Below are 14,010 nucleotides of genomic sequence, written 5' to 3' on the forward strand. Positions count from 1 at the left end.
AGGGTGGCTTGGAGTGTACAAAGTTTATTTTGAAAACATAAATCCATCTCACTTCAACCAACTTGATAAATTAAAAGCCACTTTACATATTTTCATGAGAAACATTCACTCTCTCTTGGTTTAGTGCATGCACACAATTGAAAAGCCACAGTATTTGAAAAGACTTTTCAATCTCTCCCACGACCCATTTTCTTCTATTCCCATCTAACCACCATCTCTCTCAATCACCTACCATCACCTATCAAGTTCCGGCTACAACAAAATCGTTCATCTTTCTCACCGCTGCAATAAAACTTTCAGATCCGACCACTGCCGTTGTTAAATCTGTTTTCACCATCGCACAAAACTCTATTATCACAACTCATCAAACTCAGTCATAAACTCAACAAGTAAAAAGGAGTGAAAACGCAAATACAACAATTTCAATCAACATTTTCATATTTATTTTTATTTTTCATCAATTAGGGATATTTACTAGGTACAATTTATTTCCCCTCTGCATCAAATGGCTCCACCAAAAGGTTCCACTACTACGATTCTGCTTTTTGAGCTCTCTCAGGTACATAAATTTTTTTAATGAAATACATAAATTAGGGATTCATAATTGGTTTCGTTAATCAATTTTGGAGTTAAATTATTTGATTTAGCAGTTAAGATAATTTTTCCTGTCATGTTCTGAGTTTAATTAGATTTTTTTTGTTGATTTTTTTTAGTCAGACCTTTTTCAGAATCACTCAGAAATTAGAAATGAAACTCTCCTGAATCTCAAAACCTCTTGCCAGAATCTTCAACCCCTCGCCGGAAGCTTCAAACCTCCGTCGTTTCTTCCTCTGTTCACGTTAAAAGGTTGAGAGTTACTCTCTGATAACGATTCTATCCTTTAATTTCTGATTTTCACGGTATTTATATTTGTTTGGACCCAAAATCACGAGCACTTTCTCTTTAGATCTGTGCTTGTGTACTAATTTTCTGATAAAACTAACCAGATATTCGTAATGAGGAGAGGAAACTGAACAAGCTGATGTAATTTTTTTCCATTCTGAAACCTTTTACCTCCGGCCACCGCGCCGGAGAAGCTCAGCCACCGTGATCTTCATGTGAGCCGCCGTGAGTTTCTTCATTTCCACCGTTTTGTTCTTGATTCAGCTACTATGTTTGATTTTAAACATTACTTTTTTGTCGTTTTGTTTTTATATAATAAAGATGAGAGAGATGAAAAGTGTAGTTTACAAGAAAGAGATCTTTTTTTTTCTTTTCAAAAAAACTGATACATCTGTGTATCATTATTGGTTTTTTCTCCCTAATGAAAGCAAGTAGTACCTCTTCCCTATGCCATGGTTCCACGTGAGATTAAAGAAAGAAGAGAGTTACTTTTCAGTCTCTTTTTCTTTTCAAGTTTGTACCGTTTTATTTACTTTAACAATGTTCTTTTTGTTTTAATTCCCATCTAAGTAGTGTCAATCCCGACGGTGTCCCGCGTGATATCATTTTAGTTTTAGTATTCAAAATATTATATGGTTGTTGTTATTAAATTTATGTAAGTTTTTCTTTTAAAATTTTAGTAATATATTAATTATAATTAAAACTCTTATTAAAATATAATAAATATATTAAAATTCCAATTTATCAAAAAGTGTTAGTGTTTTTTATGTGTGTCCATTTCAGATTATATCAACAGCAGACTCTATAAATTATAAGTTTTATTTAAAAAAAATGTTAAAATCTAAAAACTTTCTTAGTACTTTTGATTACAATGATACAGGACATGTCCGATAATAATAATTTTGATTACAATAATACTTTCTTAAACTTTTCCATTCTTCTTAATGACTCCGCTTTTGGAAAGATTTTGTGTAAAAATTATAGTGATTTGGAATTGATGATGAAGATATGATGGTTTTGTGTTGTTTTTGGAAAGATTGGTTTGTTCACTAACCAAAGATGAGAACGTGTATCTGATTTTTATTTTTAATAATAATAATAATAATAATAAATATACAAAAAAATCTATCTAATAAAAACAAGATAAACTCTAAAAATAAAAAACACGTGATATCTAATTTACATTTCTTTGATTTTTCTCTTAATAATAATTTTTTTTAAATAATAAGATTTTTCTTACTTTTTTCATAATTTTTAATAATAATTTTTTTTATAATTTATAATAATAAATTTTTCCGAAATAAATTAGTAATAAACAATTTTTTTCTTAATTAGTATAATAATATATTATTTCCTTAATCATTTGCGGGTTCTAATTTTTAGATAACAGAAAATAAACATTGTTTTTATAACTATTTTGAATTTTTAAAATAATATATTAATTATATTGTTTACTGTTATTAAATTAAATTCAATTCAATATTATATAAAAACATTAGTTTATTTTTGAATTATAAACCAATATTAAATATAAACTAAATTAAACTAAACTAAATAAAATTATAACATTAATTTTGATTTGGTTTATTTTTAATTACGTAGAAAAGTTAATATTAACTTAACCAAATAAAAGCCACATCAAAATATCCTGAAGACTGGGTATCATGAGGGACTAAAACAATATAGAATCTTCAAATGTTAGGTGGCGAATCCAAACTTTATTTTTAAAGAGAATTTTTCAAACCTCGCCCATTTGGCAGAGGGAAAAATAACTATTATCCCTATATTTGTTTACTTAATTATTTCCTTGATTTTCAAAAATATCTCTAAGAAACTATTATAAACAATTAATTTAATTTTTAATTATTATCTTTATAAATTATAATCAAGCATAAATTTTCTTATATAAATTTAAAAATATTATTATTAGTTACATTTTTTAAAAAACTTATTATATTTTATTTAAAATTATTCAATAAAATATCAAATCTTTTAAAATTTACAAAATTTTATAGAGTTAAACTTCTATAATTGAAGTTAGATAATCAGATGTATGATTTATTATAAGTACAAATTAATGTTTAAAATTTGGTGCATATTATTAACATATATTTGTAACTTTTGAGAAAATCTTTGATTTTATGCCGGATTTTTCCAAATACCGGTGTAAAATAGTAAATTTTGGAAAATCGTGGATTTTATATCAACTTTTTAATAACCGGCATAAAATGTAAGTGCATCAAATTTTTTGAAAAAATTGATACACTATTTTTTAAATAACTATTTGAAATAACAAAATTAATACAATTAGAATAAGTTACAAATAAGTTACAAAATATTTTATATTTTTTAAACGGAGAAAAGTTTACTGTTAACTTATTTTATAAACGGAAATAAATTATAAATATTTTAATAATTTAGAAAAAAAAATATTGTTGATACAATTATATTTATAAGCAGGAATAAGTTTTAACTATTTTTATAACCGGGAAAAAAGCTATTGTTGATACAATTGATTTTATAAAAGGGAATAAATTACAAATATTTTTATAAACGGAAAAAAGTAAAACTCTAATGTCGATACAGTTGATTTTATAAACCGGAATAAATTACAAATATTTGTATAAACGGGAATAATCAACTATTGATACAATTGATTTAATAAACGGGAATAACTTACATATATTTTTATAAACGAAAATAAGTCTATTGTTGATACAAATATTTTTATAAACGGGAATAAGCTACAAATATTTTTATAAACAAAAATAGTCTATTGTTGATACAATTTTTTTTATAAATGAAAAAAGACTATTGTTGATACCACTATTTTTATAAACGAAAATAAATTACAAATAACTTTATAAACGGGAAAAGTCTACTATTAATACAATTATATTTATAAACGTGAATAAGTTAAAAATATTTTTATAAATGCGAAAAAGTATATTGGTGATACCATTATTTTTATAAACGGAAACAAGTTACAAATATTTTAATAAACAAGAAAAATCTATTAATTATTTTTATAAAATTATTTTACCCAGCGTTGGATCAAATAAGTGTTTTTATAAACGGGTTCTAAGTATTTTTATAAAGAGCATTGCTATATAGCACGAGAGATTTTTCGTATCATTTGCACGAACATGTTTAGATTGTGAATTTTGCACTCATAGTTGAGATTATAATATTTATTTTATACTACAGTAAAATAACTATAGGCTAAACCAATTGTAGAAAAATCAATTAACAATTCATTTGCATAAGATGTGCGAAAATTCTCTCGTACCCTTAAGCATTTTCCTTTTATAAATATAAAAAATAAGTATAAGTATAATGTTGTTATATTACTTTAATCAATGCATAAAGGTTGCTAAATATTTTTTTGTTTATATTTGTGATTATGTCAATGTTTATGATCCGTAAAACAAATTTAAAAACTGACAAATGACATATTGCGACATGTAATTATTGTTTTAGTTAAAGAACTAAAATTTGGATGTATTATTAGCTCTTACATCGTTAACTATTATTTAACATACTACATGTTTAATTTTTATTCCGATAGTCATCCAATTAATATTCGTATTGTTTAAATATATACGGAATAACTTCATAAAATAGATCTTATCCAAGTAATATTAAATCCAAACGGCCCCGTGCAATAGCACGGGTATTCCGCTAGTATATTATTAAAATGTATAGCCATACTATTAAAATTTATAGCCATCATGTTTGCATTCAAAGGTCTATATTTATCAAATATGATTTTTCTTATTCATCCACGTCTACAAAGCATGACATCAAATAACTCCAAAAAAATTCTTATTAATGCTAGAATTTATTATACTCAATTCATTCACCTTAAACAAATTGATTCTTGATGTCTAAATTGACTTCCAAATCAGATTAGGCGGTTCAGTAGACTAGATATTGATGGTGAAAACCAAAAAAATGAATTTGATCCTTGTATCACTGTGAATTTGTTAACATCCCAGTTATTATTGATACCAACATTACTCTAAAGATCAACTCACACCCAACTCCATGAAAATGTGGCAGCCCAATGATAATGAAAAATCAAAGAGAATTTAACTTGTCACCCCTTGTTATACCTGGAACCTCCCATATTTTTTTAATGACAAAAATACCCTTGCTATTATTTACTCTAACACATTTTTACAATCGTTAAGAAAATTCACTTTGATCATATACTAAAAAATTAAATTTTTAGTAGCGAAATTGAAATCTCTGATACGAGATTTTCTCATTTTCAGCCAAATTCGCGTTTTACAATAAATTGTGTGGGAAATAATTTTTAGACGAATTACGAATAAATCTGCAAATCAACTTATTTATCCGACATAATTTATGGTCTAAATGGTTGAACCCAAAATTTAAGACTAAAAATAAGTGGTCCAAAATTAGGGTCAGTCATAAGTTAAATAGACTGATTCGCATACCTTGGTCCATATACCAGTCATATATAGAACTGTTCTGGAGTGGGCTTAGAGTTGGTCCACCAACGGGCATAGCTCAATCCACATTCGCGTCGAGGATGACCCAACTCACTGGCCCAATTCGATAAGAGCCAGTGAAGAGCACGTTTCCCACGTGCTCCTCACACGAGGACACGCCATCAACTGCCTCTCACGTCTTGCACGACATGGAATTAGGGGTGGGAATAGGCCAGGCCGGCCTACAGGGGCCTACGGCCTAGCCTACATAGGCCTAGGCCAGGCCAAGCCTATTTAATAAAGAGACCAGGCTTAGGCTTTTTTAAAAGCCTATTTTATTAAATAGGCCAGGCTTAGGCTATTATAAAAGCCTATGAAGCCTTATAGGCCGGCCTATATTTTTATATATATTAGAAATATGTTAAATAAGTTGGTTCATGTATGTATATATATTAAAAAAAACTAAATAGGCTACCATATATATATATATATATATATATATATATATATATATATATATATATATATATATATATATATATATATATATATATATATATATATATATATATATATATATATATATATATATATATATATATATATATATACATACATATAGAGGAGGGATCAAATTACACCCGAAGAGTTACACCACGAGTTACACTCGTTCAATAACTACATCTCAATTTAATATTTTTTAAATTCAACCGTTGGATTGAAACATAATATCATATAGATCTTACATATAAAGTTTGAGCTTAATCTATAATGATTTACTATGTCATTGAATCACATCAAAATTAACGTTATATGAAAGCTCATTTTGACGTTAATCTTTGGATATCTTGATGATATAGTAAATCATTATAGATTAAGCTCAAAATTTATAGGTATGATCTATATGATATTATGTTTCAATCCAACGGTTGAATTTAAAAAATATTAATTCGAGATGTAGTTATTGAACGAGTGTAACTCGTGGTGTAACTCTTCGGGTGTAATTTGATCCCTCCTCATATATATATATATATATATATATATATATATATATATATATATATATATATATATATATATATATATATATATATATATATATATATATATATATATATATATATATATATGAGGAAAGATCAAATTACACCCGAAGAGTTACACCACGAGTTACACTCGTTCAATAACTACATCTCGAATTAATATTTTTTAAATTCAACCGTTGGATTGAAACATAATATCATATAGATCATACCTATAAAGTTTGAGCTTAATCTATAATGATTTACTATGTCATTGAATTACATTAAAATTAACGTTATATGAAAACTCATTTTGACGTTAATCTTTGGATATCTTGATGATATAGTAAATCATTATAGATTAAGCTCAAACTTTATAGGTATGATCTATATGATACTATGTTTCAATCCAACGGTTGAATTTAAAAAATATTAATTCGAGATGTAGTTATTGAACGAGTGTAACTCGTGGTGTAACTCTTCGGGTGTAATTTGATCCCTCCTCTCTCTCTCTCTCTATATATATATATATATATATATATATATATATATATATATATATATATATATATATATATATATATATATATATATATATATATATATATATATATATATATAACAAATACTAAATAGGTTCACTTATATATGACCTACAAGACTTCTTCAGTTATATAGATTAATTGAAAATTTTAATGAGAGACAGGCTTTTTAAATAGGCTTTCAGGCCAGGCCAGGCTTTTAAAAAGGCCAGGCCAGGCCAAAAAACTGAGCCTATGATAGGCCGTAGGCCAGGCTTAGGCCTTTTAAGTTTATCGTAGGCCAGGCTCAGGCCTTCTAAAGCCTAGCCTAGCCTAGCCTATTTCCACCCCTACATGGAATACATTTTTCGCCCCTCGTAGCGGAAAACTCTGCCCACACCTTTGAAGATCACGGGGCAGTTAACCCAGGATGATTAGCACGTGCTGCTCACCCCCACGTGCACATGGAAATCCTGACAATAATCCATTATGGGCTTGGACTTTCAGCCTATAGTGGAGACCATTGACCCTGTGTTGAGGGTTCACTATAAATACCCTCCTCTGCATGAGTGTCAAGTATTCACATTTTCCAACCCTAATTCTTATGCCTCTAGAATCGATTCTAACTTTGGCATTAGAGTGTCTGCATGTAGACCCTCTTCTTTGTTGATTACACCAAGTCCACGACATCAGCAGTCCACTCTTCATTTTCTGATTTCGGTAAGATCAAGAACTATTAATTACTGTAGTGTCTTAATGAAACAAATATTTATGATATTTTTTAAATTATATTTTTTCTTACTATTTATTTAATCAAATAAAAAACGATTCACGATAAAATTAAAGAAAAAAATTTAATTTCATTCATTCCAACAAATACAAATAAAAAGCAAAATCACAACATATATCTTTCTATTTAAATCATCCCATTATTTTCCAATTTTGTAACAAAAACAAAACCAAAAAAACAACAACATTCACTTTCCATTATTTTCCATCCAAACAAAACATTCGGGTAAAACAGACATCTCTAGTTTGCACACGGCACGGGACCCACGAATCTATACTCTCCTAATTGACTCACACGCACGCACTATAACAATACTTTAATAACTTTTTTTACTGTCCTGTAAAACGTTAATTGTACTTCTCACTCTTCACCTCTGTACCTGTTCGTAACCCAACCCAACCCAACCCTGTTTCACCTTTTCTGAGTGAAGCGAGTGTACACCACGCGCCACCGCACTATCATCTAATTCACCCCGATCAGGTATTCCCCAATCTCCAGTTGCATTTTTTTTTCTCACACCAACATTTTCTTTGAGTTTTGGTTCTTGCATGTACCTAAATCAGCTAGGTTTTCGAATTACGTTCGGTGCGGTCACAATCTGAATTCAATTATTCTTTATTTATCACCTATCAGAAATTGCTTATTTTTTTTCCTAATTTCCATGTGTTTATGCTAAAGGCTTTTGCAATTTTGATCGGAGTCGCGGGGTGAATTAACAACATTTTGTTATCGGTACTGGTACCTGTAAATACCTTTTTGTCGCGGCCGTTTTCGCGGTCGCGTGCTGTTTTTGAAAACCTAAGAAATGCTTCAGGTATGATGCATTGATAAATTGTTGCTTTTATTTATATACAGGTGAAATGGCTGGTACTTCAAGTGGAAGAGAAGGAAAAAATGTTGTTTTCCCAAAAACTGAGGACTTTGATTATGGAATTTCACCTTATACTACTCTTTCAAGGGGTTTTGGGGTATGAGTTTTTTTATAATTAAATGCATCAATCAGAAAACTAGAATAATTGATCAACATTTTTTTTATTGGATTGGATCAGTTATGAAACCTAATTTTGAAAACCGATTCAATTCAGTATTTCAATCTTAATCGGTGTTATATGCATATATTTTCAAGATGCATTTTCTCGATGTTTGCTTTATGATATGTATCAATATCATAGCATATAACATTTGAAAGACTAATTTTGTTTCAGCGACTTTTCATTTACTTATGTTGAGTTTCTTCCTTCACAATCACTAGGAAACTGCTGCAAGTTCATCCGGAAGCAAAGTACGGGCGTTCTTTATTGGGATGGGATTCCTGCCGGGTCTTGTTGATAAAGTGATAGAAGAGAATGGTACATTATGTGTGAGCAAGATGCTTTAGTCCTGTGCCAATTTGATTGGCTTATCATAAATTTCAATTTGCCACTTGTGGTAATGTGGCTCTGATTGATTTTCTTTTGTTTTATAGGTGAAGAAAATTCCGACGCGTTATTAGAAATTCTCTTGAGATCTTCGGTGAGTGGAAACTTGTAATAACATTTGGTAGTTGTCTTGAGAGATTAGAAACTTGTAATAACATTTGTAGTTGTCTTGCTCTATTGATTTGTTAAAATTGCAGACAAATGGTGACTCATCAGATTCTTTGGAAGGCTCTCTTAATACAAACCAGCATAGAAGTATCCCAAATTTCTTTCCCAATGCTCACTCAAACGAGGTAGCTTGTTTCCCTCCATGCCCTTTTTTTAGCCTTTTTGGGCAAGTTTCTTTGCTTCTGGATACTCAACAACCATATGGATTAAATAAGATAATTGCAATAAGAGAGTTGTATATAAAGGTGCTTCAGTGAGTTAGGAACCCCAAGAATAGGATAAATGTTTTTGATATTTCTATATCCATATTTTGTGTTGTTTTTTCTTCTGAAATTAGACTTGCCATATTTGTCACTTCAAGGACTAATCCAATGTAAATGTTTTATTTGTAAGTTTTAACTGCCTTTTGTACTTCCTTTGCAACTATGTAGGCTATTCAAATATCAAATTCACAATCTTCTGATTCTCTCGATAGTTTGTTTGATGATAAGGATCCTCCCGAAGTTTCCACGGTCAATCAACCAAAAGAGGTACTTCTTAAATTTATTTAGGGTACCATCATGGTAGGAATGAGTTGAATATGCGATTTTGAATTAGTCTGGCTATATTGCATGCTATAAGATTTGTCGACAATAACTCACTACCCACTAGCTCTTCTAATACGTGCTTACATTTATCTGCCATCTTATGTTGGTTTATTCTTTTCATGTTCATGTGTACGCTTATGTTATACAAAATCCAAGTTGCTATTTTCTTTCAATAGGAATGTTAAGAAAACACACTATTTGGCGCACTCGTTGACATACTCTTTGTTGACTACGCATTTATATATATTCCCCTTGTCCTCATTGAAATTGAGACTCTTTACTGTGTTTGGTTGCAACATTAACTTCTAATTTTAACCAGCTCCTTAATATTTGCATATATTGTGCATTTCTCTCTCAGGAGCCTGACGAGCTTAGTGACGATATTGAAGACAAAAGTGGTACCTTATTGATGATGAATTTCTCTGTGGAGGAAGTTGAATTTGCAATCCGTAAACTTGGTAAGTGAATTACATATCACATGCATGTACTTATTAGCTTATCAGTTTTGTCTTGTCGTACTGGACCTGAAGACATATAAACTGGTCTTTTTGTATAGTCAAGGAAGTGAGATAGGAAATCGATATACATATATTTTTCATTGTTGTCTTGATAATAGAAAGTATAAAGAGAATTGACATTTTCAGTTGTAACTGATTTTCATTGATGTGAAAATTAGATACAAGAGATCATATACATTTATGGGTTTCTTGCTTCAATGGAGATTTATTGATTCAATGCAGGCAATAAAGCATCAATTCCTGAGCTGGTGGACTTCATCTTTGCTGCCCAGATTGCTAAAGTAATGAAAAAGGAGGAAGCAGAAGAAGATGATATCACCTGTTATGTTCGAGAAAAGGAGGTTTAGATACTCGACTCAATCAATAAGATTTTTCATGAGATGGTTACCATGCTTCTTTAAATCAAAACTTAAACCAATCCTCAACTTTATGAACCATGCTACTATTTGTTTACTTTATGGGGGACGCACAAATATAATGATGATACTTTAACATACTTTATTGCCTTTCAATAAATTTGTTTTCTTATTTTTTTAGTATATGTGTTTTGCAATGCCTTTGGCATGCATCTAATTTTTATACTGCGTGATCACAGATTAGCCATGAAGAACTCTACGGAATTATGGCAAAAACGCTTCAGTTGTTTGAAATGGGCTTCTCTGAGAATGAAATATCCTCAGCAGTTGATAAATTAGGTAATTGTGAAAGCTGATCTTTTGTCAACTGAGAAACTGTAACTTGTGTCTCAAGAGCTATGAGATGAATTCCTCGGAATGAAGCTTGTGTTGTGTCACTCTACCTTTATGTAAACTTTGAAAATATTGTGTATCCATTTCCTTTATTTAGACTTAATAGTTATTTATTACTCTCTAGATGGTCCAAATTCAGAGCTTACTATTAGTTGGCTTGTCTTTCAGGTCCAGATGTTCCAATTTCAGAGCTTGCAAACTTTATTTTTGCAGAACAAAATGGGACTGAATATGTGATGGAATATAAGGTTAGATTTTATGATAATTGTCATAAAATATATGTGCATAAGAACCATTCGATTATAAACTTATTGTTGTTAAGTGTTAGTTTAACACAAATAATCCATATGATAAATAGATAATACTCAACAGTTAATTTGGCAAAAACCGTAATCTTTTTCAAGTTTAAAAATGTGTGTTCGTGTCCAAATATTACAGTAGTGCTAAGAAACTTATTATACGAAGTTAAAAGGTGTCTTTGTTTTATTGTAAACTAACCTGGTATCATGTTCAGACATTTTCAAGTAATAGTTGACTATTTACTGAATGGTGAAATTCCTTGCTTGGCTAGTATCCCTCTGGTCCTGCTTATTCTTGGATCAAAGAAGAACAGGAAACCGATTTGTATGGTACATCAGAAGTGAAAGTTGAGGATTTCAGTCATGAGCCTTCACAGTCAAGGCAGGTGAACTTTGAGGGAACTAGCACTGGCAAAAGGGTGAACTTCGAGGGCATTAGCAACGGCAAAAGGGTGAACTTTGAAGGAACTAGCACTGGCAAAAGGGTGAACTTTGAGGGAACTAGCACTGGCGAAAGGGTGAAGGAAGAAGATTACATTGATGAATTTACCGATGACGTGAAATATTCTGACATAATGGAAAATGACAGAAATAAGAGGCCAAAATATGAACATGATGATATTTCAAACGGTAGTCTTGATCCTTATTGGGTGGAAGAAAAGGTGGATACAATTGTTGCCACAATGTCGAGACGTAACAGATCAAATCCATCCAGGAGTCTAAGCAGTGTGGCAGCAAAGCCTCCATTTTTCTTATTTGGAAATGTTTCGAACATAACATACGAGTCATGGAAAAAAATGAGTCAGTTTCTGTATTGTATTGAACCTGAATTTGTGAACACCGAGTTCTTTTCGGCCTTGAATAGAATAGAAGGTTACATTCACAATCTTCCAACAGAAAACAGGTTCCACATTCTTCCTAAGCCGCCTATGACTATCGAGGAAGCAGTACCGCGGGCAAAGAAATGGTGGCCTCCTTGGGATTCAAGGAAGCAGCTGAACTGTAATTATTATGAAACTCGTGGAATAACTCAACTTTGTGATAGACTAGGAAGGGATCTTGCTGACGCTGGGGGAGTACTCACATCTCAACAGCAGAGAGACATTCTTCGGTATTGTCGCGGTTTGAATCTTGTGTGGACTGGTAAACACAAACTTGGTCCAATAGAGCCTGAACACATGGAGCGTATCTTAGGCTATCCTTTGAATCACACTCAATCTGCTGAATGTGATTTGACAGAAAGACTTAAACTGCTAAGATGCTGTTTCCAGACAGATACATTAGGATATCATCTTTCGGTATTGAAGCCCATTTTTCCGAATGGACTGACACTGTTGTCGATTTTTAGTGGTATCGGCGGGGCTGAAGTTTCCCTTCACCGCCTTGGTATTAAAATAAAAGCTCTTGTATCAGTTGAGACTTCTCCAACTAAGAGGAAGATTCTCGAGAAGTGGTGGCGCAGTTCTGGACAAACCGGGACTTTGGTTCAGATCGAAGATATCCAAAAGCTGGCCAGTAAAAAGTTTGAGAATCTAATCAGTAAACTCGGTGTTTTTGACTTGGTCATTTATCAGAACCCGTGCTCTCAGCCAATTGCCAGGCCTCAGGAAGTTGGAAGTATGTCAGCTTTAGAGTTTTCAATATTTTGCGAGTCTGTTCGTGTTTTACAACGCGTACGAGGTCTGTGTGAAAGGATGTGAGTCGATGTTTTCGTAACTTGTTGTGTAGTAAAATCAAATTGGTCGTTGTTTTTGGTTGCATGGCACCTTGTTTTTTAGATTTCCTGACAAGGTGGTTGTTGTAAAATATGTGACTTTTTCAGTGCAGGGAATTTGTAGACTCGACTCTTAATTTTTAGATGTAGAATAAAAACTGTTGCCATCTCTAGGTGTTTATGTTACTGCATTATTTAACCGAACAAGTTTGTGTTCGAGTTCAACCCGAACGAATCCGTTTAATCGGAGTGGAGTGGTTTGATTTGGGAAACGGATTGATAATTTGAAGTTTACAAACCTGCAAATTTAATCCGTTTAATAAAAATTAATATTTTTTATTATGTTTTAATATTGTTTAAAATTTTTATATATTGATTTAAAAGTTTTTTAATTTCATTTAGAAGTAAATGATTTAATTTTTTTTTTTTAATTTCATTTAGAAATAAAAATTTAAGTTATAAGAATAGTTTAAGTGTATAAATTAAAAAAAAAATATATGTAACTAGGTTTGTATAGATATACTAAATTTTTTTTCATATACTCTAAATTTTTCATAAAAGTTTTAAATAAAAATTTAATTTAAATAGTTATTTTTAAAATATTATTTTAGATATTTTATAATTTTATTGAATTTTATTTAGATATCAAAATTTTAAAATTGTAATTGCAAAGCATCTCAAGCATAGTTTGTTTTGATGAAGACAATATGGACATCAAGCTTTCATAAAGGATGTGCAAAAAGAATCTCAAGTCTTAAGCAAAGAACACACAATTTCAAAGTCTTGAAGAAATAATAAAGATTCAAGAATCAAGCAATAAATGGCAAAGGTATAAACAATACTCACTTTGACATATAATTGTTCACAAAATATACTCTCATGCAT

General features: G+C 30.6%; 1 protein-coding gene and 1 long non-coding RNA gene across 5 annotated transcripts; both read left to right on the plus strand.

Annotated features, from left to right (window-relative positions):
* Positions 1-2,202, plus strand: LOC131602138 (uncharacterized). Its single transcript, XR_009283940.1, has 3 exons — positions 1-559; positions 714-846; positions 987-2,202. It is a non-coding gene; the product is annotated as an uncharacterized LOC131602138 (long non-coding RNA).
* A 5,800-nt stretch (positions 2,203-8,002) lies between these two features.
* Positions 8,003-13,252, plus strand: LOC131630587 (probable inactive DNA (cytosine-5)-methyltransferase DRM3). 4 transcript variants are annotated; one of them, XM_058901369.1, is made up of 12 exons: positions 8,003-8,152; positions 8,351-8,410; positions 8,528-8,640; positions 8,925-9,021; positions 9,138-9,184; positions 9,288-9,383; positions 9,690-9,788; positions 10,204-10,303; positions 10,586-10,704; positions 10,959-11,058; positions 11,281-11,360; positions 11,684-13,252. In XM_058901369.1, the coding sequence occupies exons 3-12, from the start codon at positions 8,533-8,535 to the stop codon at positions 13,109-13,111; spliced, it is 2,274 nt and encodes a 757-aa protein (XP_058757352.1). In that variant the 5' UTR covers positions 8,003-8,152; positions 8,351-8,410; positions 8,528-8,532; the 3' UTR covers positions 13,112-13,252. The 4 variants fall into 4 exon arrangements, with proteins under 4 accessions (XP_058757352.1, XP_058757350.1, XP_058757360.1 ...); XM_058901367.1 differs by having other exon boundaries at positions 8,351-8,404; XM_058901377.1 differs by lacking the exon at positions 8,351-8,410 and having other exon boundaries at positions 8,007-8,152.
* The last annotated feature ends 758 nt before the right edge of the window (positions 13,253-14,010 follow it).

This window comes from Vicia villosa, linkage group LG1 (genome assembly GCF_029867415.1).
Source record: "Vicia villosa cultivar HV-30 ecotype Madison, WI linkage group LG1, Vvil1.0, whole genome shotgun sequence".
Taxonomy (NCBI): Eukaryota; Viridiplantae; Streptophyta; class Magnoliopsida; order Fabales; family Fabaceae; genus Vicia; species Vicia villosa.